Raw genomic sequence first — 27005 nt, forward strand, 5'->3', positions numbered from 1 at the left:
GCAATAGAAAAGTATTTCCTATTATCTCACATACCATTCAATTTTTTATCGTTCGTTGAAAATCGCTACCACATATCGTATTATGGACTGTGTATTATTTTTAAAAGAGTATCGATACATGCAACGAAACTAATTTATTCAGAAATCGAAAATAATCGATGGCACACGCGGTCGAACTATACCATGACGAAATTACTTACAATACTACGTTCGCGTGACAGTTCGTTTGACACGATGATACGCGACAGGATTGATAAGCATGCCTTAGAAAAGTGCGAGAATATCAATGAACGTGCGTGATATGACGCTATGCAAAATATATTTCTCATTGTGATTTGTAAGTTGATTGCGATGTACATGACAATAGCAGCAGAGAAAGTACGTGCAACTGTCGACATCATTGAAAATATTGATAACCATCTCGTTTACAGTAACAGTAACAATAGAGCTATTATAATGGAAGATAATACTGTAAGTACATACAAAAAGTTTCGTCGAACAATTCAAAAGCGTTGCCATTAATATTTAACAAAATAAAATGTTATAATTTTTTATTTGGTAATTTCGAGAATACTTAATACGTCACGATCATAACCAATTGGCAATCGCTGTTAAAGATTACTGTCACGATCGAATCGTTACAGTCATTATGAATATTAATTATAGAATGTTGATTATAGAACGTTAATTTTTATGCTACGGAAACAGTGAAAATATTGCAAGAATATATTATAGTAAATAACGAACGAGTAAACTCGTATCATGCTGAGTGTACCGATTTATCAGCGATCCTCGAACTATGGCGGAGAAATATTAATTTACGGAACAATAGCAGTACAGTAGAAAAAAATTTCATTCGGATATCATCTAAGAACGATTTAGATTTAGTAAATATCGAAGAGACACGGTACAAATCGAAGTCTGTTCCTATGAAGGATCACGAAGTCAGTTATCCTTATCCTTTCACAGATTATATTCATCCCCGATTTTGCGCCGATTTTTCACCTATAAGTACTTATAGAAAGCCACACCATCGGCTTGTCAGGAATCTGAAATCAATTCCGGTTAATCATGAATCGAATTTAAGAGACGATCGTGAAAGAACAAAAAGGGTAAGAAGATGGTTAAACTCGTTCTTTCGTGGCAAACGGAAAAGACTGAATCAGAGTTCTTCGATCGACGAATATTTTAAGTTAGAAGATCATTGGAATAAAACGCATTTATTGCCGAGATTGGTGGAAGCATCGCAGGCGCAACGAATTATCAATGAAACGACATCCGGCTCACCCTCCACAAGTCAAAATTTAAATCTATATCAAATATTGAGATTACATTTGATTCCTAAGAAAACTACAGCTTTCGTTAAGAAAAGGAGAAAAAGGAATGTTAGGAATAGAAAAGACATAGGTGAGAAAACAACGAATATTTATGAAAAAGAAATCCATGCGTATTCGGATGTTATGCAGCTGCTACATACGACCAAATCGGATATTGAATCTCAGTTAACTTATAACACTGAACACCAAAGCGAAATAGATAGGTTACAGACAACTTTGAGCTGGTTAGATCAAATAGGAACTGCAACTGAATCTATTATAGATACGCATGGTGCGTATGAGGAAGAAAGTACTAAAGGGACATCTACGTGGCACGGATATGATCATTATATTGGAACAATGGCAATAACGCCGAAAGAAACAATCAGCCTGTACGAATCACAAATAACTACACGCACAACATCATATACGATAGAAAATATCCCCATTACCAGCATGACTACGATGCCGTCACCAGTGCTTGAAACAACTCCTACCAAGTTCATTATTACTCTAACGACAATGCCGCCATCGACAACCGTGGAAACTACTATGCATGAAATTACTGATGTTACAATACCAATATCAACGACTACCACAACCTTCCAACCAACAACTGTGAAAAAGGCTACTACAAAAGAAACTATAATTGCGACAATATCGACATTTGAAACTACAACTATCACCCACGTAACTGTTAAAATGTCGTCACCAACGTCAGTGGAAACCACTACAAAAGAACAAACTGTCACAACGACACTCTTACGCGACATAACAACTACCATTCCCTTATATACCACTGGCATAACGTTGACAACAACAATGGCTAAAACCACTGCGGAAGAAACTACTATTACTAAAATGGTATCAACATCTATATTTCCCATTACCACGAAGTTTACAATGTCGTATTACACAATTGTGGAAACTACTGTAAAAGACACTTCTATTACTACAAAAACAGTACCTGAAACAACATCTAACTCGCCCACTACCACCATGTCTACAATGTTGCCTCTAATATCCCTGGAAACGATTGCGGAAAAATCTGCTGATACTACTGCAGCAACCAGGCCGGAAATAATTACTACGATCGATACAACTACAACCACACAGTCGCTACCAACAAGTGTGAAAACCAGAGCGTCAAAAACTAATGTGACAGCATCGCAGGCCTTTCAAACAACAATTAGTTCACACATTACAGTTATTACTACAATGTCCCCATCGCCGACTGTGGAAACAACTATTGAAGTAACTGCAGTTATTACAAGACCCGGGATTAAAACAACAACAACACCCATCACGACTACAACCACACTGTTGCCTCCCACAACTGTGGAAACAAATATAGAGGAAATTGTTGTTACTACAACAACCTGGATTGAGACAACTACCACTCCCGCTTTTACTACAGCAACACCGCCGCCTCCTACAACTGTGCAAACAACTATAGAGGAAACTGTTGCTACTACAACATCATGGATTGAGACTACTACCACACCCATGACGACTACAATGTCACCACCTACAACAGTGAGGGAAACTACTATTTCTACAATAGCCTCGCCTGAAACAACTACCACTGCCCTCACGACTGCAGACAAACCGTCGCCTCCTACAAGTATTGAAACAACTATAGAGGAAAATGTTGTTACTACAACACCATTTATTGAGACAAGTACAACTCCCGCCATTACTACGGCAACACCGTTGCCTCCTACAACTGTGGAAACAACTATAGAGGAAACAGTTGTTACCACAACATCCTGGATGAAGACAAGTACCACACGCGTCACGACTACAACCACGCCGTCGCCTCCCACAACTGTGGAAACAACTACGGTAGAAACTGCTGTTACTACAACACACTGGATTGAGACAACTACCACACCCGTCACGACTACAACCACAACGTCGTCACCTACAACTGTCGGAGAAACTACTATTTCTACAATAGTCACGCCTGCAACAACTACCACTGCCGTCACGACCGAAGTCACACCGTCGCCTCCGACAACTGTGGAAACAACTGTGGTAGAAACTACTCTTTCTACAACAACCAAGACTGAAAGAACTACCGCAGCTATCACAATCACAGCCACGCCGTCGCCAGCTACAACCGCGGAAGCGACTGTAGAAGCAACTACTGTTTCTACAACGGCCACGCGTGAAACAACTACTACTGCCGTCACGACTACAACGATAACGTCGCTGCATACAAATGTGGAAACAACTACAGAGAAAACTGTTGTTACTACATCACCTTGGATTGAGACTACTACTACTCCCGCCATTATTACAACTACACCGTCGAATCCTACAACTGTAAAATCAACAATAGAGGAAACAGTTGTTACCACAATATCCAGGATTGAGACAACTGCCACTCCCGCCGTTACTACAGCTACACCGTCGCCTCCTACAACTGTGGAAACAACTATAGAGGAAACTGTTGTTACTACAACACCCTGGATTGAGACTACTACCACACCCGTCATGACTACAACCACACGGTCGCCTCCCACAATTGTAGAAACAACTATAGAGGAAACTATTGTTACTACAACACCCTGGATTGAGACTACTACCACACCCGTCATGACTACAACCACACGGTCGCCTCCCACAATTGTAGAAACAACTATAGAGGAAACTATTGTTACTACAACACCCTGGATTGAGACTACTACCACACACGTCATGACTACAGCTACACCGTCGCCTCCCACAACTGTAGAATCAACTACAGAAGAAACTGTTGTTACTACGACACCCAGGATTGAGACAACTACAACTCCCTCCGTTAATACAGCTACACCCTCGCCTCCCACAACTGTAGCATCAACTACAGAGGAAACTGTTGTTACTACGACACTCTGGATTGAGACAACTACCACACCCGTCATGACTACAGCTACACCGTCGTCTCCCACAACTGTAGAATCAACTACAGAGGAAACTGTTGTTACTACGACACCCAGGATTGAGACGACTACCACACCCGTCACGGCTACAGCTACACCGTCGCCTCCCACAACTGTAGAATCAACTACAGAGGAAACTGTTGTTACTACGACACTCTGGATTGAGACAACTACCACACCCGTCACGACTACAACCACACTGTCGCCTCCCACAATTGTAGAAACAACTATAGAGGAAACAATTGTTACTACAACACCATGGATTGAGACTACTACCACACCCGTCATGACTACAGCTACACTGTCGCCTCCCACAGCTGTGGAAACAACTATAGAGGAAACTGTAGTTACTACGACACCCTGGATTGAGACAACTACAACTCCCTCCTTTACTACAGCTACACCGTCGCCTCCCACAATTGTAGAAACAACTATAGAGGAAACTATTGTTACTACAACACGCTGGATTGAGACTAGTACCACACCCGTCATGACTACAGCTACACCGTCGCCTCCCACAACTGTAGAATCAACTACAGAGGAAACTGTTGTTACTACGACACCCAGGATTGAGACTACTACCACACCCGTCATGACTACAACCACAGGGTCGCCTCCCACAATTGTAGAAACAACTATAGAGGAAACTGTTGTCACTACAACACCCTGGATTGAGACTACTACCGCACCCGTCATGACTACAGCTACACCGTCGCCTCCCACAATTGTAGGAACAACTATAGAGGAAACTATTGTTACTACAACACCCTGGATTGAGACTACTACCACACCCGTCATGACTACAGCTACACCGTCGCCTCCCACAACTGTAGAATCAACTACAGAGGAAACTGTTGTTACTACGACACCCAGGATTGAGACTACTACCACACCCGTCATGACTACAGCTACACCGTCGCCTCCCACAACTGTAGAATCAACTACAGAGGAAACTGTTGTTACTACAACACCCTGGATTGAGACAACTACCACACCCGTCACGGCTACAGCTACACCGTCGCCTCCCACAACTGTAGAATCAACTACAGAGGAAACTGTTATTACTACGACACTCTGGATTGAGACAACTACCACACCCGTCACGACTACAACCACAATGTCGCCTCCCACAATTGTAGAAACAACTATAGAGGAAACTATTGTTACTACAACACCCTGGATTGAGACTACTACCACACCCGTCATGACTACAGCTACACCGTCGCCTCCCACAACTGTAGAATCAACTACAGAGGAAACTGTTGTTACTACGACACCCAGGATTGAGACTACTACCACACCCGTCATGACTACAACCACACTGTCGCCTCCCACAATTGTAGGAACAACTATAGAGGAAACTATTGTTACTACAACACCCTGGATTGAGACTACTACCACACCCGTCATGACTACAGCTACACCATCGCCTCCCACAACTGTAGAATCAACTACAGAGGAAACTGTTGTTACTACGACACCCAGGATTGAGACTACTACCACACGCGTCATGACTACAGCTACACCGTCGCCTCCCACAACTGTAGAATCAACTACAGAGGAAACTGTTGTTACTACAACACCCTGGATTGAGACAACTACCACACCCGTCACGGCTACAGCTACACCGTCGCCTCCCACAACTGTAGAATCAACTACAGAGGAAACTGTTATTACTACGACACTCTGGATTGAGACAACTACCACACCCGTCACGACTACAACCACAATGTCGCCTCCCACAATTGTAGAAACAACTATAGAGGAAACTATTGTTACTACAACACCCTGGATTGAGACTACTACCACACCCGTCATGACTACAGCTACACCGTCGCCTCCCACAACTGTAGAATCAACTACAGAGGAAACTGTTGTTACTACGACACCCAGGATTGAGACTACTACCACACCCGTCATGACTACAACCACACTGTCGCCTCCCACAATTGTAGGAACAATTATAGAGGAAACTATTGTTACTACAACACCCTGGATTGAGACTACTACCACACCCGTCATGACTACAGCTACACTGTCGCCTCCCACAGCTGTGGAAACAACTATAGAGGAAACTGTTGTTACTACGACACCCTGGATTGAGACAACTACAACTCCCTCCTTTACTACAGCTACACCGTCGCCTCCCACAATTGTAGAAACAACTATAGAGGAAACTATTGTTACGACAACACGCTGGATTGAGACTAGTACCACACCCGTCATGACTACAGCTACACCGTCGCCTCCCACAACTGTAGAATCAACTACAGAGGAAACTGTTGTTACTACGACACCCAGGATTGAGACTACTACCACACCCGTCATGACTACAACCACAGGGTCGCCTCCCACAATTGTAGAAACAACTATAGAGGAAACTGTTGTCACTACAACACCCTGGATTGAGACTACTACCGCACCCGTCATGACTACAGCTACACCGTCGCCTCCCACAATTGTAGGAACAACTATAGAGGAAACTATTGTTACTACAACACCCTGGATTGAGACTACTACCACACCCGTCATGACTACAGCTACACCGTCGCCTCCCACAACTGTAGAATCAACTACAGAGGAAACTGTTGTTACTACGACACCCAGGATTGAGACTACTACCACACCCGTCATGACTACAGCTACACCGTCGCCTCCCACAACTGTAGAATCAACTACAGAGGAAACTGTTGTTACTACAACACCCTGGATTGAGACAACTACCACACCCGTCACGGCTACAGCTACACCGTCGCCTCCCACAACTGTAGAATCAACTACAGAGGAAACTGTTATTACTACGACACTCTGGATTGAGACAACTACCACACCCGGCACGACTACAACCACAATGTCGCCTCCCACAATTGTAGGAACAACTATAGAGGAAACTATTGTTACTACAACACCCTGGATTGAGACTACTACCACACCCGTCATGACTACAGCTACACCATCGCCTCCCACAACTGTAGAATCAACTATAGAGGAAACTATTGTTACTACAACACCCTGGATTGAGACTACTACCACACCCGTCATGACTACAGCTACACCGTCGCCTCCCACAACTGTAGAATCAACTACAGAGGAAACTGTTATTACTACGACACCCAGGATTGAGACTACTACCACACCCGTCATGACTACAACCACACTGTCGCCTCCCACAATTGTAGGAACAATTATAGAGGAAACTATTGTTACTACAACACCCTGGATTGAGACTACTACCACACCCGTCATGACTACAGCTACACCATCGCCTCCCACAACTGTAGAATCAACTACAGAGGAAACTGTTGTTACTACGACACCCAGGATTGAGACTACTACGACACCCGTCATGACTACAGCTACACCGTCGCCTCCCACAACTGTAGAATCAACTACAGAGGAAACTGTTGTTACTACAACACCCTGGATTGAGACAACTACCACACCCGTCACGGCTACAGCTACACCGTCGCCTCCCACAACTGTAGACTCAACTACAGAGGAAACTGTTATTACTACGACACTCTGGATTGAGACAACTACCACACCCGTCACGACTACAACCACAATGTCGCCTCCCACAATTGTAGAAACAACTATAGAGGAAACTATTGTTACTACAACACCCTGGATTGAGACTACTACCACACCCGTCATGACTACAGCTACACTGTCGCCTCCCACAACTGTAGAATCAACTACAGAGGAAACTGTTGTTACTACGACACCCAGGATTGAGACTACTACCACACCCGTCATGACTACAACCACACTGTCGCCTCCCACAATTGTAGAAACAACTGTAGAAAAAACTATTGTTACTACAACACCCTGGATTGAGACTACTACCACACCTGTCATGACTACAACCACACGGTCGCCTCCCACAGCTGTGGAAACAACTATAGAGGAAACTGTTGTTACTACGACACCCTGGATTGAGACAACTACCACACCCGTCACGGCTACAGCTACACCGTCGCCTCCCACAACTGTAGAATCAACTACAGAGGAAACTGTTGTTACTACGACACCCAGGTTTGAGACAACTACCACTACCGCTATTACTACAACCACATCGGCCCCTGCTACAACTGTGGAAACAACTATAGAGGAAGCTGTTGTTACTACGACACCCTGGATTGAGACAACTACCACACCCGTCACGACTACAACCACACTGTCGCCTCCCACAATTGTAGAAACAACTATAGAGAAAACTATTGTTACTACAACACCCTGGATTGAGACTACTACCACACCCGTCATGACTACAGCTACACTGTCGCATCCCACAGCTGTGGAAACAACTATAGAGGAAACTGTTGTTACTACGACACCCTGGATTGAGACAACTACAACTCCCTCCGTTACTACAGCTACACCGTCGCCTCCTACAACTGTAGAATCAACTACAGAGGAAACTGTTGTTACTACGACACCCAGGATTGAGACAACTACCACTACCGCTATTACTATAACCACATCGGCCCCTGCTACAACTGTGGAAACAACTATAGAGGAAACTGTTGTTACTACAACACCCTGGATTGAGACTGCTACCACACCCGTCATGACTACAGCTACACCGTCGCCTCCCAGAACTGTAGAATCAACTACAGAGGAAACTGTTGTTACTACGACACCCAGGATTGAGACAACTACCACTACCGCTATTACTACAACCACATCGGCCTCTGCTACAACTGTGGAAACAACTATAGAGGAAACTGTTGTTACTACAACACCCTGGATTGAGACTGCTACCACACCCGTCATGACTACAGCTACACCGTCGCCTCCCACAACTGTAGAATCAACTACAGAGGAAACTGTTGTTACTACGACACCCAGGATTGAGACAACTACCACTACCGCTATTACTACAACCACATCGGCCCCTGCTACAACTGTGGAAACAACTATAGAGGAAACTGTTGTTACTACAACACTCTGGATTGAGACAACTACCACACCCGTCATGACTACAGCTACACCGTCGCCTCCCACAACTGTAGAATCAACTACAGAGGAAACTGTTGTTACTACGACACCCAGGGTTGAGACAACTACAACTCCCTCCGTTACTACAGCTACACTGTCGCCTCCCACAGCTGTGGAAACAACTACAGAGGAAACTGTTGTTACTGCGACACCCAGGATTGAGACTACTACCACACCCGTCATGACTACAACCACAGGGTCGCCTCCCACAATTGTAGAAACAACTATAGAGGAAACTGTTGTTACTACGACACCCAGGATTGAGACAACTACCACTACCGCTATTACTACAACCACATCGGCCCCTGCTACAACTGTGGAAACAACTATAGAGGAAACTGTTGTTACTACAACACCCTGGATTGAGACAACTACCACACCCGTCATGACTACAGCTACACCGTCGCCTCCCACAACTGTAGAATCAACTACAGAGGAAACTGTTATTACTACGACACTCTGGATTGAGACAACTACCACACCCGGCACGACTACAACCACAATGTCGCCTCCCACAATTGTAGGAACAACTATAGAGGAAACTATTGTTACTACAACACCCTGGATTGAGACTACTACCACACCCGTCATGACTACAGCTACACCATCGCCTCCCACAACTGTAGAATCAACTATAGAGGAAACTATTGTTACTACAACACCCTGGATTGAGACTACTACCACACCCGTCATGACTACAGCTACACCGTCGCCTCCCACAACTGTAGAATCAACTACAGAGGAAACTGTTGTTACTACGACACCCAGGATTGAGACTACTACCACACCCGTCATGACTACAACCACACTGTCGCCTCCCACAATTGTAGGAACAATTATAGAGGAAACTATTGTTACTACAACACCCTGGATTGAGACTACTACCACACCCGTCATGACTACAGCTACACCATCGCCTCCCACAACTGTAGAATCAACTACAGAGGAAACTGTTGTTACTACGACACCCAGGATTGAGACTACTACCACACCCGTCATGACTACAGCTACACCGTCGCCTCCCACAACTGTAGAATCAACTACAGAGGAAACTGTTGTTACTACAACACCCTGGATTGAGACAACTACCACACCCGTCACGGCTACAGCTACACCGTCGCCTCCCACAACTGTAGACTCAACTACAGAGGAAACTGTTATTACTACGACACTCTGGATTGAGACAACTACCACACCCGTCACGACTACAACCACAATGTCGCCTCCCACAATTGTAGAAACAACTATAGAGGAAACTATTGTTACTACAACACCCTGGATTGAGACTACTACCACACCCGTCATGACTACAGCTACACTGTCGCCTCCCACAACTGTAGAATCAACTACAGAGGAAACTGTTGTTACTACGACACCCAGGATTGAGACTACTACCACACCCGTCATGACTACAACCACACTGTCGCCTCCCACAATTGTAGAAACAACTGTAGAAAAAACTATTGTTACTACAACACCCTGGATTGAGACTACTACCACACCTGTCATGACTACAACCACACGGTCGCCTCCCACAGCTGTGGAAACAACTATAGAGGAAACTGTTGTTACTACGACACCCTGGATTGAGACAACTACCACACCCGTCACGGCTACAGCTACACCGTCGCCTCCCACAACTGTAGAATCAACTACAGAGGAAACTGTTGTTACTACGACACCCAGGTTTGAGACAACTACCACTACCGCTATTACTACAACCACATCGGCCCCTGCTACAACTGTGGAAACAACTATAGAGGAAGCTGTTGTTACTACGACACCCTGGATTGAGACAACTACCACACCCGTCACGACTACAACCACACTGTCGCCTCCCACAACTGTAGAATCAACTACAGAGGAAACTGTTGTTACTACGCTACCCAGGGTTGAGACAACTACAACTCCCTCCGTTACTACAGCTACACTGTCGCCTCCCACAGCTGTGGAAACAACTACAGAGGAAACTGTTGTTACTGCGACACCCTGGATTGAGACAACTACCACACCCGTCACGGCTACAGCTACACCGTCGCCTCCCACAACTGTAGAATCAACTACAGAGGAAACTGTTGTTACTACGACACCCAGTGTTGAGACAACTACAACTCCCTCCGTTACTACAGCTACACTGTCGGCTCCCACAGCTGTGGAAACAACTACAGAGGAAACTGTTGTTACTACGCCACCCTGGATTGAGACAACTACCACACCTGTCACGACTACAACCACACTGTCGCCTCCCACAATTGTAGAAACAGCTATAGAGGAAACTATTGTTACTACAACACCCTGGATTGAGACTAGTACCACACCCGTCATGACTACAGCTACACCGTCGCCTCCCACAACTGTAGAATCAACTACAGAGGAAACTGTTGTTACTACGACACCCAGGATTGGGACAACTACCACACCCGTCACGACTACAACCACAACGTCGCCACCTACTACCTTGGGGGAAACTACTGTTTCTACAATAGCTACGTTTGCAACAACTACCACTGCCGTCGCGACTACAGCTACACCGTTGCCTCCCACAATTGTAGAAACAACTATAGAGGAAACCGTTGTTACTACAACTCCCTGGATTGAGGCAACTACCACACCCGTCACGACTACAACCACGCTGTCGCCTCCAACATATGTGGAAATAACTACTTTAGAAGCTGTTGTTACTACAGAGCCGTATCCCGACACTTCCGAGTTTTATGTGTTTTCATCTACCACAATTTTTACTCTTCCTTCATTGCCGACCGCATCTGAAGTTATAACATTATTCACTTCAACTGAAATAGTAAGTTGGAAAAGAATTTTATTTTACTTCTAAGACATCCAACACCCGATGTAAAGGCATTAGACAGGCAATTTTAATAATTTTAGTTTTATAATGAAACCTTTTGTATGTGTACTTCAAATACTAGAGTTAGTTTATATAACGATTTTAAACTATCTATGTAGGCTACGCCAATGGAGACATTTGTACTTACAACTCCATCTGAGGAGACATTGCCAGTAACTGAACTTGTTAGTATGTTCGAAACTTATCATGAATTAGAATATGAAGAGGAATATAAAGAAGAAGAAGAAGAGGAAGAAGAAGAGAAGGAAACTGCTAAGCCGGAATGGTACGAGTACGAGGAGACCACGAAATTACTAATTATAACAACCACTTCTATGTCGTGGTATAAAGTCACAACTGCACCTATTACAACAATTATAAGATCAGCATTCACGACAGCAAGTACAACAGAAACAACTATGATAACGTCAGAATTTACCACGATGTTAAAGGTTGCAACTACGAAATTACCTACCACTAAAATTACTCCTACTGAAAGTACAGTCATTACCACGGAAACTGTAATGCTCACTACTGAGAGCCCTATCACCGAGAATACTACTACTGCGGTTGAAACCACTACCAGGTTATTTTTACCAGTTACTACAAAGGGTACAACTACAGAAATTTTACCAATTACAACTAAGGGTATTACTACTGAAATAGTCCCAACAGCGTCTGAAAGTATCACCGCAATTTATGTAACCACAACATCAATAAAAATAACAACTATACCTATTACAACACTAGAAATCATTACAAGATCACCCATTACTGAAACTGAAACGACATTCCATGTTTTACCAGAAATCACAACACCAATTACTAAAATTACAAATATTACAACCCCACACATTACCACGGAAAGTACTACAACTAAATCTACTATTGTAACAATAAAGACAACGCCTGTCGTTGTAACAACTGTAATAACCGTTTCTCCATCAACTGTTCCTGCAATTACTTTGCCTACAACTCAAGTTACAAATATTACCACAGGAACACAATATATCACAACTGAAACTATCACAGTTGAAATTCCTGTAACAGCGACGACAGTACCAACCACCGTAACGACGGTAACAACCGAAACCACCTCCTCAATTACGATACACCATACATTTATTACGATCGAAGTTACCAATATAACTACGAAAACACCATTCATCACTACTGAAACACCATCCATAAAAATAACAGAAACGACTCCAATTATTGTAACTACAAAGACGACAGAAACAACATTTGCTGTGAAGGATGAAATTACCTTGCCTATTATAGAAGTCACAAATGTTACCACACAGGCCCTGCCCACTGCCACTGAAACACCTGTAGTGACAACAACTAAAACGATACCAATTCCTATTACTACAGAAACAACTGAAACAACATTTGCTGTTAAAGTGGAAATTACGTCGCCTGCAGTCGAAGTCACGAATGTCACCACAGAGACCCTGCCCATTACCACAGAAACAATTTCAATTCCTGTCACTACAGAGACAACTGAAACAACATTGGCTGTTGAAATTACGTCGCCTACAGTCGAAGTCACGAATGTCACCACAGAGACATTGCCCATTACCACTGAAACAATTCCAATTCCTGTCACTACAGAGACAACTGAAACAACATTGGCTGTTGAAATTACGTCACCTACAGTCGAAGTCACGAATGTTACCACAGAGACCGTGCCCATTACCACTGAAACAATTCCAATTCCTGTCACTACAGAGACAACTGTAACATCATTGGCTGTTGAAATTACGTCACCTACAGTCAAAGTCACGAATGTTACCACAGAGACCTTGCCCATTACCAGTGAAACAATTCCAATTCCTGTCACTACAGAGACAACTGAAACAACATTGGCTGTTGAAGTTGAAATTACGTCGCCTACAGTCGAAGTCACGAATGTCACCACGGAGACCGTGCCCATTACCACTGAAACAATTCCAATTCCTGTCACTACAGAGACAACTGAAACAACATTGGCTGTTGAAATTACGTCGCCTACAGTCGAAGTCACGAATGTCACCACAGAGACCCTGCCCATTACCACAGAAACAATTTCAATTCCTGCCACTACAGAGACAACTGAAACAACATTGGCTGTTGAAATTACGTCGCCTACAGTCGAAGTCACGAATGTCACCACAGAGACATTGCCCATTACCACAGAAACAATTTCAATTCCTGTCATTACAGAGACAACCGAAACAACATTGGCTGTTGAAATTACGTTGCCTACAGTCGAAGTCACGAATGTCACCACAGAGACCGTGCCCACTACCACTGAAACAATTCCAATTCCTGTCACTACAGAGACAACTGAAACAACATTGGCTGTTGAAGTTGAAATTACGTCGCCTACAATCGAAGTCACGAATGTCACCACAGAGACCGTGCCCATTACCACTGAAACAATTCCAATTCCTGTCACTACAGAGACAACTGAAACAACATTTGCTGTTGAAGTTGAAATTACGTCGCCTACAGTCGAAGTCACGAATGTCACTACAGAGACCGTGCCCATTACCACTGAAACAATTCCAACTCCTGTCACTACAGAGACAACTGAAACATCATTGGCTGTAGAAGTTGAAATTACGTCGCCTACAGTCGAAGTCACGAATGTCACCACAGAGACCGTGCCCATTACCACAGAAACAATTTCAATTCCTGTCATTACAGAGACAACTGAAACAACATTGGCTGTTGAAATTACGTCGCCTACAGTCGAAGTCACGAATGTTACCACAGAGACCGTGCCCACTACCACTGAAACAATTCCAATTCCTGTCACTACAGAGACAACTGAAACAACATTGGCTGTTGAAGTTGAAATTACGTCACCTACAATCGAAGTCACGAATGTCACCACAGAGACCGTGCCCATTACCACAGAAACAATTTCAATTCCTGTCACTACAGAGACAACTGAAACAACATTGGCTGTTGAAATTACGTCGCCTGCAGTCGAAGTCACGAATGTTACCACAGAGACCGTGCCCATTACCACAGAAACAATTTCAATTCCTGTCATTACAGAGACAACCGAAACAACATTGGCTGTTGAAATTACGTCGCCTACAGTCGAAGTCACGAATGTCACCACAGAGACCCTGCCCATTACTACAGAAACAATTCCAATTCCTGTCACTACAGAGACAACTGAAACAACATTGGCTGTTGAAATTACGTCACCTACAATCGAAGTCACGAATGTCACTACAGAGACCGTGCCCATTACCACAGAAACAATTTCAATTCCTGTCACTACAGAGACAACTGAAACAACATTGGCTGTTGAAATTACGTCGCCTACAGTCGAAGTCACGAATGTTACCACAGAGACCGTGCCCAGTACCACTGAAACAATTCCAGTTCCTGTCACTACAGAGACAACTGAAACAACATTGGCTGTTGAAGTTGAAATTACGTCGCCTACAGTCGAAGTCACGAATGTTACCACAGAGACCATGCCCATTACCACTGAAACAATTCCAATTCCTATCACTACAGAGACAACTAAAACAACATTGGCTGTTGAAATTACGTCACCTACAGTCGAAGTCACGAATGTTACCACAGAGACCTTGCCCACTACCACTGAAACAATTCCAATTCCTGTCACTACAGAGACAACTGAAGCAACATTTGCTGTTGAAGTTGAAATTACGTCGCCTACAGTCGAAGTCACGAATGTCACTACAGAGACCGTGCCCATTACCACTGAAACAATTCCAATTCCTGTCACTACAGAGACTACTGAAACAACATTGGCTGTTGAAGTTGAAATTACGTCGCCTACAGTCGAAGTCACGAATGTCACCACAGAGACCGTGCCCATTACCACTGAAACAATTCCAATTCCTGTCACTACAGAGACAACTGAAACAACATTTGCTGTTGAAGTTGAAATTACGTCGCCTACAGTCGAAGTCACGAATGTCACTACAGAGACCGTGCCCATTACCACTGAAACAATTCCAACTCCTGTCACTACAGAGACAACTGAAACATCATTGGCTGTAGAAGTTGAAATTACGTCGCCTACAGTCGAAGTCACGAATGTCACCACAGAGACCGTGCCCATTACCACAGAAACAATTTCAATTCCTGTCATTACAGAGACAACTGAAACAACATTGGCTGTTGAAATTACGTCGCCTACAGTCGAAGTCACGAATGTTACCACAGAGACCGTGCCCACTACCACTGAAACAATTCCAATTCCTGTCACTACAGAGACAACTGAAACAACATTGGCTGTTGAAGTTGAAATTACGTCACCTACAATCGAAGTCACGAATGTCACCACAGAGACCGTGCCCATTACCACAGAAACAATTTCAATTCCTGTCACTACAGAGACAACTGAAACAACATTGGCTGTTGAAATTACGTCGCCTGCAGTCGAAGTCACGAATGTTACCACAGAGACCGTGCCCACTACCACTGAAACAATTCCAATTCCTGTCACTACAGAGACAACTGAAACAACATTGGCTGTTGAAGTTGAAATTACGTCGCCTACAGTCGAAGTCACGAATGTTACCACAGAGACCGTGCCCATTACCACAGAAACAATTTCAATTCCTGTCATTACAGAGACAACCGAAACAACATTGGCTGTTGAAATTACGTCGCCTACAGTCGAAGTCACGAATGTCACCACAGAGACCCTGCCCATTACTACAGAAACAATTCCAATTCCTGTCACTACAGAGACAACTGAAACAACATTGGCTGTTGAAATTACGTCACCTACAATCGAAGTCACGAATGTCACTACAGAGACCGTGCCCATTACCACAGAAACAATTTCAATTCCTGTCACTACAGAGACAACTGAAACAACATTGGCTGTTGAAGTTGAAATTACGTCGCCTACAGTCGAAGTCACGAATGTTACCACAGAGACCATGCCCATTACCACTGAAACAATTCCAATTCCTATCACTACAGAGACAACTAAAACAACATTGGCTGTTGAAATTACGTCACCTACAGTCGAAGTCACGAATGTTACCACAGAGACCTTGCCCACTACCACTGAAACAATTCCAATTCCTGTCACTACAGAGACAACTGAAGCAACATTTGCTGTTGAAGTTGAAATTACGTCGCCTACAGTCGAAGTCACGAATGTCACTACAGAGACCGTGCCCATTACCACTGAAACAATTCCAATTCCTGTCACTACAGAGACTACTGAAACAACATTGGCTGTTGAAGTTGAAATTACGTCGCCTACAGTCGAAGTCACGAATGTCACCACAGAGACCCTGCCCATTACCACTGAAACAATTCCAATTCCTGTCACTACAGAGACAACTGAAACAACATTGGCTGTTGAAATTACGTCACCTACAGTCGAAGTCACGAATGTTACCACAGAGACCTTGCCCACTACCACTGAAACAATTCCAATTCCTGTCACTACAGAGACAACTGAAACAACATTTGCTGTTGAAGTTGAAATTACGTCGCCTACAGTCGAAGTCACGAATGTCACTACAGAGACCGTGCCCATTACCACTGAAACAATTCCAACTCCTGTCACTACAGAGACAACTGAAACAACATTTGCTGTAGAAGTTGAAATTACGTCGCCTACAGTCGAAGTCACGAATGTCACCACAGAGACCCTGCCCATTACCACTGAAACAATTCCAATTCCTGTCACTACAGAGACAACTGAAACAACATTGGCTGTTGAAATTACGTCACCTACAGTCGAAGTCACGAATGTTACCACAGAGACCCTGCCCATTACCACTGAAACAATTCCAATTTCTGCCACTACAGAGACAACTATTACTGTAATATATCCTGTTACAACCGAGGTACCCGTACTTGTAGAGTTAACAGAGGTCTTATCACCGATAACGGGTCATTGGGAAGTTAATATTACTAGCCCTTATGTAAATGAAACAATCGAAATTTTGACAACTGAGTTGACTGTAGAAACTGCTAAAACGACTGAATTTACTGTAACAACAATTGTGTCCCCTATCGTTACAACGACCGAAGAAGAAGTATATGAAATATATGAGGAAACAATTCCTAAAGAGGAGTACGAAGAGGAGGAGGAAGAGGAGGAGGAGGAGGAAAAAGAAGAGACATTCAGTCCACCTTGGTACGACTATGTAGAAGAGAATATAACAACTTCGACGCCAAAAATTGAAACACCTACGAAAGAAATTATACGAATAGAAGTTACAGTTATCAAAGAAGAACTAAATATTACAACTCCCTTTGTGACTATTCCTGAAATTGTATCTATTACTTTAACGCCATTATTTATTGAGGAAACAACATTGAAAAGTCCAGCTATTGAAACAACGACAGAAAAACCCATTGGGATAGAAATAACTGAAAAGTCTAATATCACTACTTTGAAGTATACGCTGCCTCCTACTCTGAAATTCACTACGGAATACTTGCCAGTCGATTATTTGGAAGAAAATATTACGAGACCGGCAAAAGTTACAACATCCATACCCATAACTTCTACAAAGATATCGAATATTACTAAAGAAAAAGTTAGCAAGCTACCTATTTCTCCTGAATTAACATCACCTATGGTGACAGGCACGACGAATCAAGAACAAAAGAAACAACATCAAGAGGAAAAGATAGAAAAGTTAATAGAAGATCTGAAAGAATTAGAACAAACTGCGGAAATAATTATAGATAGAGAGAAAAAGCTGGATAGAGAAGAGAAAGATTGGAAAATGGATATGGCAAGACGAATGCACGAAATCTTTCAAAAGCAAAAAGAAATGAAAACCGCTTATGAAACCAGGTCTTCCTCAACAACAGGAACTGAACGTGTCACTGGAGAACTGCCAGTTTTACCCAAAACAACGTCTCCGCTTAATGCTACGGTCCCCCAAACTGATGTTGTTCCAATGAAACCAGAAATGACAATAAGTCTTGCAATGACGACAAAAGATGAACTCGAAGCAGAAATTGAAGACTTGAAGAAGAAATATTCTGAAAAAGAGAAATGGCTGGAGGCGCGAGAAAAGGAATTATTAGAAAGAGAAAAGAAGTTTCAGAGGGAGAAAGAAGAATTTGAGAAGAAAATAAAGGAAATGGAGGAGAAATTAGCGAGGGGGGAAGAAATTTCATTGACCACGGAACCCTATTATGAAGAACCAATGCGTACAACGCCATCTTTCTCGCAGGTACCACCTACTGAAAAAACGACAATTGAAATTCGAGAAACAACAGTAGCGGAACCTATAAAAGAGACTAGTGTGAGAAAAATCGTCACACAATCTCATGAGGAAGAAGAGGAAGAAGAAGAACACGAAGAACGGGTGAAAGTAAAAGACACAACGAAGATATGTTTGAATGTTTTAAAGTCAAAACCTTTGGAAGAACAAGCTGAAGGTTTAGTGACGGGAAAACTTTGCTTACCGATCAGTCCAGATAAGTTGGCGTCCAAAGAGCAGAAAACAAAGATCAGTGGACTGCACCTTAGAGAACACGAATGGACTGAAGGTGCATTTACGAAGGGTCATGAAGAATCGCAGACAGAATTCGAGGAGGAGGAAAATCGATTTAAACGAAACATTCCTCAGAGAGAGAATGTTTGTCCTGAATTTCTGATTAATCAATTTACTAATGGAAATGAAGATATAAAGACGCAAATTGAGCAGCCATTTTCCGAATATGGAAATCGTAGCTTTCGCCTTACGAATATTTTCATGATCACCGAAGCGTCAAAGACCACTGAGAAGAGTTATTGGAAAATTAGTAGTAACAGATATAAGGTTAGATCTATGTTACAAATTATTGAAGTTGAAGATAAAGAGAATGAGGAAGAGGACGAAATAATTGTGAAAAGAGATGAAACAGGTGTTGAAAATTGTTATTACGAGGATCAAGTCGAAAGAAATCCGAGACAAGACGAAAGCACTTTCCCAGGTACAACGGAAAGTACAGATGATGAAATCGAAGAGGAGACTGTAAAATCTGAGATTGAATCGAGCGAAGATAATTCGTTCAAGAATGATGCAGATAGGAAAACAGAATCTGTTCCGGAGGAGGAAACGTATAGTAACGAAGATGAAGTGGAGGAAGTAACTGAAGGCCAACGTATTCAGGAAAAACTAAGTGAAAGAAAGTACAAAGATAAAGAGAAAGAAAAAGACGGTAAAGGTGAGATAATTTAGTAGACTAAAAATGTAATGAACTAAACAGTTTTTTATATTTAATTAAATTAAACGGAACATATTCAAATTAAGTCACATAAAAATTATATGTATTTAGAAAAAGAAAAATTTGTCTAAATATCCCTCTTCAAATTTTCGTATTACATACCAAGAAAACGCAAAACATTTACTTACTAATAATATCATTATATTTCCATTATTATTCATAATAAGGCTAGTACAATATCGTGCACAGTTACCTTATTCAAACATTATTCACTCTGATTTTCAGGTAAAGAAAAATCGAGACAGACACCTGGTCCGGAATGGCCAACCGAAGCTTTAACCGCTTATCACGTAGGTGGTACTAGAATCTGGATGCTAGAGTATCCAGAACGCGAGTTTTCGGAATTGAAGGAAGGCGAACAAGACGTGGGAAACGTCGAAGAACGACCACTCGAGGCAACGACTTGCTACTATGTTATTCTTGAGAACGAGGAGGGCAGTCTCGAAAATCCCGAGAAAGATTACGATAAAGAAAATAGCTTTGAATCATCCTTGAAAGAGTATATTCCAAATGCAAACGACCAATATCCCAGGTACAGATAAATCCTGACGCAAAAAGTCAGCAAAGGAAGATACATAAATTTCACGATAAAAATTCCACTGTTAGGAAAAAAGTGAAGAATTACCATTTTTTTAACTACAATACTTCATTCTCGATAAAATACATACAGTGACTCACAAAAATATTTGCGTAGCAACATAATATATTGAGAGCAAGTTTCTATAAGTGTTCAGATACTTTCATGTGCCACTGTACATAATATGTATTTATCAGAAGCGCCAAGAAAGAATAACGGAAAAGCATAAATCAGTAAAATAGCAGTAAGATGTAGCACCTAATGCTAGCAAGTTGTAAAATTTGTATATATGTATATATATGTAAAAGAGTATATTAATAAATTTAATTAGAAAATTCATTTTAAACAGATAGCAATTTCAATCGATTAATGACAGAATTTGCGATGGTGTACCATCGCTATTAATTCGTTAAACAATCAGTTTGATTAATTCTTTGGTAGCAACCGCATTGGTCGTAGGTCTCTAACCGGAAGTTCACAGTGGTTCGTAAATACTCGGACTGACAATGGAGCATCTTCGTGAAAAGTTTACCTTTGGCCAGATCGTTTCGTCGACCGTCTTATTTTTTAGAGAAAGATTTCATGAAATAACATTGTACAAATAACAATACTGACATTAACGTAATCTATTCTTTTTGCATTGGAAAGAAATTCTGCTAATATTAAATCGAATTTATAATTTATCGATATGTTGTAAACGTGAAATTTATACTACGGGGAATATATTGGGTTGGCAACTAAATAATTGCGGATTCTGTCAATACCACCTAATGACAAAATCCGCAATCACTTAGTTGCCAACCCAATAATATTAATTTTACGACAATGTAAAATCGGAGAATATCTTTTATTTTTAGATAATTTTTTTTAAGCTCAGAAACGATACGAATTCAATTTCCATCAATTTCTCTATTTCAATGTTCAATATTGAAAATGCGATCCCTTTTATTTGCGGACGCATCGTTTCACTAAAAAATCTAAATTTTATCTTCAAATACATTTATAGCATGTATTATACAATAATATTATAATATCGTATTGAGAATTATTTGTACAACTTTGTGATAAATAACTACAAAATTAAAAAGTATTAAATTAATAGAATATTTCCTTCCAAAAATACGTGATATTGAAGTAAAACAGAAAACAAACACCACGTTCAATCCTCGCTATCCATTTTTGACAGGAAACGATAGTTCAGGAAGGATTATCGAGGCTTTCTCGCGGTCGAATAATTAGATCCGCTGAAACTCAATCAATCTTTCGTTAGGCGTGCCTTGTAAGACGATTTCGTTAAATTCAATTTGCCAGCAGTAAGCATTACCGACATTTCATCGGCAATAAAACGGCCATATATCGCTGATATCGCGATCAATAAAATTTATCGATAAAACTTGATGGAAAGATCGGAATTGTCATATAAATACGAACGGCATGATGAAACTATCCAGAGTGCTTATACACGACGAATTTTTGTAGTTGTGCGTAACTTGTTTTTCAAAGTAAAATATTGATTAAAATTTTCCTATAATTTAGGTATGTATGGGACTAATTATCACATGTTCAGTTTGCAACAGAAATAACGCTATCGACCTGGAAAGTTCTCCATTAAAAATGTAAGAGAATGCTCGAATTGGAAACGGGAAATATATTTTCACGATATGATCGTATAAAACCTCGGAATCAGTCATTAAGAAATCGTTCGAGGTACTAGTTTCTTGACACTGACGATCACCAGACGTTGTTTACACCAGAGTCCAGTGATTAGACTAAAAACACAGCTTGTTGAGTGGTGCGCAAATCGAATGTTTCATCCGAAAGAACAAAAAACGTGAGGATTTTCGTGAGTAATTTCATGACGTACAGTTTCGCGCTATTTCCACTACTTTTCAGAAGAATATTTTTTACTCGAAACATTAACATTTACAATGACTTTTTTCAGCGATAGTGGCGATGCTTTCATTTTACACGTCCATCGTGTTCTCAGTAACCGAGCGTATTATAAACGTCTGTTACTTCCGAACGATCATTAGCCATTCGTATCGGTCGAGGACCATCTAAAAGAATTTCCGCGATCCTTGCCTAATTGATTCGAAGCTTCACGTTCGTCCAGGTATGGCTCATCCTTTTCTCATTAAGCGTCTCCCGCGATTCACGCGCACGGAAGTGCATGAATAAACGAGCAAACATGCTGATGAACCTTTGGCCTTGTTAAACGCTCGATCAAGTTAAGATCGAGTCAAGAGTCAAGACCGTTCTCGTCCGAGTGCTATACGTATTCGTGAACCTTATCTCAATAGCCGGAAATTAAAAACTTTCGAAACCTTGTCATCGTTCGGAGAAAAACACCCCTTACATTAGTGAAGTTGATAATTATCATTCGAACATCCACTACTCTCCCTCGTGAATAAGTTAGCCAAAATTAATTGCAAACATGAACCTGCAAGCATACATAGTTGAAGTTAGTGAAACAGTCATTGAAATTAAAATATCGTGTTCTAGCGAAAAAGGAAGAAAAGAAATCATTTAGGAAAAGGGAACAAGCCAAGACACTATGAAGGAATATCAAAGCATAATTTCTGTATACAATGTTGCAATCGGTTTGTTACTAGTAAGTAATATGGAAAAGTCTTAATTATATTTTAATAAGTTACTATTTAACTTAGCATTCGACTTTTGGTAACTTTTTTACAAAAGCATCCAATGAGTTTAAGAAATCCAATAATTTAAGAAATCATTTTTATTCGGTTCTGAATGATAAGCCTTTCACGCTGTAAGTAATTAATTAGCATATTTGTCTTCGATAAAACTATTCTCAAATTTTAGTGCATTGTCTCTTCTTTACAAAACCATTCGAAAAAGTATATTTCTATCATTAATAATTAATAAAAAACAATTTTTTTCAAAGACTAAAAATATTAGAGGTTTTGAATTATACGAATTTTATCAGTTGTAAATCTGATACTATCAGGTCTGATTGCTTGGATTTAATCGCAGTAATAATATTCATGGTAGTTTCGACTAAATAGCGTTTCTCAGTTACTAAACAACTGTCTTAAATTTGAAGAAAATACGAATGAATCTTTATTGACATGCATAAATTTTTGTTCCAATCTTTTGTTAATGTTTTCTTAAAATCTATGAAATGACAGTTCATACATAAATAAAATACAAGTAAAATACATAAAATATATTTCTAAGCCTCTTTGCTTGATAAAACAAGAATGAGAGTAGAATACCATAATTCAAGGACTGTAGCAAAGATAATACAGTAATCTTTGAGTTAACCATTTAACCATTTTCAAGCTTGGAGCCGAATAATTGCGTTAACCCAAATGAAGATTAAACGAAATTCATTTATCGGATAGTTTGATTACAAGGCCGTTGTTTGAAACAATACGCTGAAACGATAAACTACTCGTAGAACTTAAACCAACGACCGTCTTTGCAGTTGACTGATCGTGGTCCACAGACTTGTCGGAAGTCTCAAAGGCAACGTCAGCTTTTGATTACAGAGTAGTTCGATACCCTGACTCTCAGCGAGATTAGATACCATTTGAATTAAAAATAATATTTATTTTACGTTCGTTTTCTTTATTTCTCGTGTATCTTATTAGAATCCGTCGCGTTGAAAGTTAAAAATATGTATTAACGCAATCTACCAACAACAAAGAAGACAATCTGTCGGCTGTATTTGAAAAGGATTTTCCAGGACATCTCCTCTATATCTTTTGGTATTATGAAAGGAACGGTAACTTTTTTGAACGAAGTTGAGTATATTGAAAACCTGATATATAAAAATAAGTATACAAGAAATTATTTGTCGAAGATTGGTACATAGGTATTTTAGTAAATTTCAAGGTAAACATCTCAATGATTAATTCCGAATCAACCAAAGGTTTCATGATATTAGAAAGAATGAAAATTTGTAAGGAGTATCTCAATATTTTAAGACACACAGTTAAATATATTTTTCCATTTCTGATTCAAAGTATCAGAAACATTAGGATCTTTAGCGAGTCTGACTCGCTAAAGTACGGGAAGGGGTTAACGAATCGTATCTTTTGAAAGGTCTTCAACAATGTCCACAGTGATTCTCAATGGCAAAATGAAACAATACCTTCTTGTAAAGGACAAACCTTCTGCGAGAATGTTGCGAATTATCCCTTTGATGCGGTGAAGAAAATAATTAGCAAACACTTACTTCTTAAAAATTATAGTAATCTCGATATGGTTAGTATTCATTTTTATTTCTAATTTCTTATTTTTATTAATCAATTTATAGATTACTTCATTCTTTTATCTTTTTTATGACATATTTATATATAATATCTGTAAATGATAGATATGTTGCATTTTATTTTTCAAATTTTGTTGATTTTACTTTTAGATAGAACCACTTAAACCCACTCTGCCGATGTACTCAGAACATGGAACGAAACTCTGTCAGTCAATCGTAAGTACGTATAATTTAGTATTTGATTTTTATCTATATCTTTCAAAATAATTTCAGGAGAAAATTATCTTTCCAAAAACGGCGGAAAATATGAATAACGAGTGGTCGTATGTCCTTAACACTGATGATATAGTACAAGGGGTACACATAGAAAAATGCGTGTATGTAAAATACATACATTGTCTATATAAAAGAAATTAACTCCTATCGGCTCTGTTTGTTTCGCGTCATAAAATATCAGCAACTTTTTATATTTATATTACTGCAACCTATATACATAGGAAGAAGAATATTTGAACAGATTGGACGATATAAGCAGCAATAACTGTCAATTTTATCGTTAAGTATCCTAGATCAGTGGCTCTCAACCTAAAGTGCGCGTATTCCTAATTGTAAGGGCAAAGACTTATAGGAGTATGTCAGGATCTTATCGATTGGTTATTAAAATTTTCATAATTTTATCAAATTTTTAAAATGTTCGTGTCATCTTCCTATATATATAATCTATGTATATATTAGGCCATCCCATAAGTTCGTGCCGTTTTTCGAGCGGTTATATATGTTAAAATTGTTTACATACCTTTCAGTTTCGTGAAAAAATGTAATCCCCCTCTCGTTGTACAACTTCTTCCCATTTTTCTGGTAGGGCCATTATTCCGTCTCGATAAAAGTTCTCTTGTCTTTCTTTAAAATATGAAATGTATATACAAAAGTCGGCACGAACTTATGGGATGACCTAATATATGTTTCATTTTATTAAAACGATCTTCGAATCATTATTTTTTTTATAGCAACGAAGGCAAACGTTGTAGCTCGATAAATGGGCTCGCAAGAGGTTACATAACTGTATGTAAACAAAGGTACGTTCATAATCAACTCCTAGGACTTCAGAAGGGTGGCTCGTATAGCTATCAGCAATTCCGATTTCCATCCAATTGCTACTGTTACATTGAATACGTCGGCCCTGACATACGGCTCGTCGAAGTAGCAGACTTTCAAAACAAATCAAGCGATATCAATTGACCTTGTTAAATTCGTCTAAAACAGATGTCTATTTTATATCGAAGAATGGAATAATTAAGAGGAAATTCCATTATTCTATGATTTTTCTTTTTTCATAACATTTATCCTTCTGTTGTAGCTCGTTTATCTATATACTTTTATTGATTATCTATACTCGGTATAATCGGTATGTAAGATACAAGATTGTGCATATAAAGCTTCATAAAAAGATAAAGAGAAGTGTTTATTGCTGTAAGAAATTTTTACAGGGCAATATTAGGCGAATATTAACTGAACAATTATATTTTAATCTTTTTTATCTTTGTTAATATAGATGAATTTTTAAAGAAACGAATTGTGTTCTTTTATATTTTTATTCTATTGTTTTGTGTTTAATGTTTATTGTCAGATCAGACATTTATTATATTTCATTTATACAAATAAGTACATATGCTTCGAATAAGAAAAATGACAAAGTATATAGATATAAATGTAATAAAATTTGCATATCACGACAGGACGAAGTAATAAAGTGCTGCATATGTAAAGTGCGGTGAAATAAATAAAAGCAATAACTCTGCAAAAATATATCTTCAATTTTTTCAGTTCATCAGAAACTGTATGAATGACGGAATATTTCCAAGCA

General features: G+C 40.3%; 3 protein-coding genes across 5 annotated transcripts; all 3 read left to right on the plus strand.

The window, feature by feature from the left end:
- The first annotated feature begins 351 nt into the window (after positions 1–351).
- Positions 352–12208, plus strand: LOC126917503 (mucin-2-like). Its single transcript, XM_050724409.1, has 3 exons — positions 352–471; positions 681–12044; positions 12131–12208. Exons 1-3 carry the CDS (start codon positions 352–354, stop codon positions 12206–12208), a joined length of 11562 nt encoding a protein of 3853 aa, XP_050580366.1.
- LOC126917504 (mucin-2-like) lies at positions 12145–21614 on the plus strand. The gene is made up of 2 exons (XM_050724410.1): positions 12145–20264; positions 20550–21614. Exons 1-2 carry the CDS (start codon positions 12218–12220, stop codon positions 20864–20866), a joined length of 8364 nt encoding a protein of 2787 aa, XP_050580367.1. The 5' UTR covers positions 12145–12217; the 3' UTR covers positions 20867–21614.
- A 236-nt stretch (positions 21615–21850) lies between these two features.
- LOC126917086 (protein spaetzle-like) lies at positions 21851–26953 on the plus strand. 3 transcript variants are annotated; one of them, XM_050723542.1, is made up of 8 exons: positions 22356–22382; positions 22469–22744; positions 22844–23014; positions 23404–23512; positions 24973–25134; positions 25292–25357; positions 25415–25518; positions 26149–26951. In XM_050723542.1, the coding sequence occupies exons 4-8, from the start codon at positions 23456–23458 to the stop codon at positions 26378–26380; spliced, it is 621 nt and encodes a 206-aa protein (XP_050579499.1). In that variant the 5' UTR covers positions 22356–22382; positions 22469–22744; positions 22844–23014; positions 23404–23455; the 3' UTR covers positions 26381–26951. The 3 variants fall into 3 exon arrangements, with proteins under 3 accessions (XP_050579500.1, XP_050579498.1, XP_050579499.1); XM_050723543.1 differs by having other exon boundaries at positions 21851–22744; positions 24993–25134; positions 26149–26953; XM_050723541.1 differs by having other exon boundaries at positions 21988–22732.
- Positions 26954–27005: the final 52 nt, after the last annotated feature.

The sequence above is a fragment of the Bombus affinis genome, chromosome 6 (assembly GCF_024516045.1).
Source record: "Bombus affinis isolate iyBomAffi1 chromosome 6, iyBomAffi1.2, whole genome shotgun sequence".
Lineage (NCBI taxonomy): Eukaryota > Metazoa > Arthropoda > Insecta > Hymenoptera > Apidae > Bombus > Bombus affinis.

Excerpts from the sequence above, each read along its gene's own strand:
- LOC126917503 (XM_050724409.1), top strand. The coding sequence starts at position 352 with ATGTACATGACAATAGCAGCAGAGAAAGTACGTGCAACTGTCGACATC. Across the intron at positions 472-680 it reads TTATAATGGAAGATAATACT|AACGTTAATTTTTATGCTAC; the intron begins GTAAGTACATAC and ends TGTTGATTATAG. Across the intron at positions 12,045-12,130 it reads TATTCACTTCAACTGAAATA|TTTTATAATGAAACCTTTTG; the intron begins GTAAGTTGGAAA and ends TAATAATTTTAG.
- LOC126917504 (XM_050724410.1), top strand. The coding sequence starts at position 12,218 with ATGGAGACATTTGTACTTACAACTCCATCTGAGGAGACATTGCCAGTA. Across the intron at positions 20,265-20,549 it reads GAAAGAAAAAGACGGTAAAG|GTAAAGAAAAATCGAGACAG; the intron begins GTGAGATAATTT and ends TCTGATTTTCAG.
- LOC126917086 (XM_050723541.1), top strand. The coding sequence starts at position 23,456 with ATGAAGGAATATCAAAGCATAATTTCTGTATACAATGTTGCAATCGGT. Across the intron at positions 25,135-25,291 it reads ATTATAGTAATCTCGATATG|ATAGAACCACTTAAACCCAC; the intron begins GTTAGTATTCAT and ends TTTTACTTTTAG. Across the intron at positions 25,519-26,148 it reads GTACACATAGAAAAATGCGT|CAACGAAGGCAAACGTTGTA; the intron begins GTATGTAAAATA and ends TTTTTTTTATAG.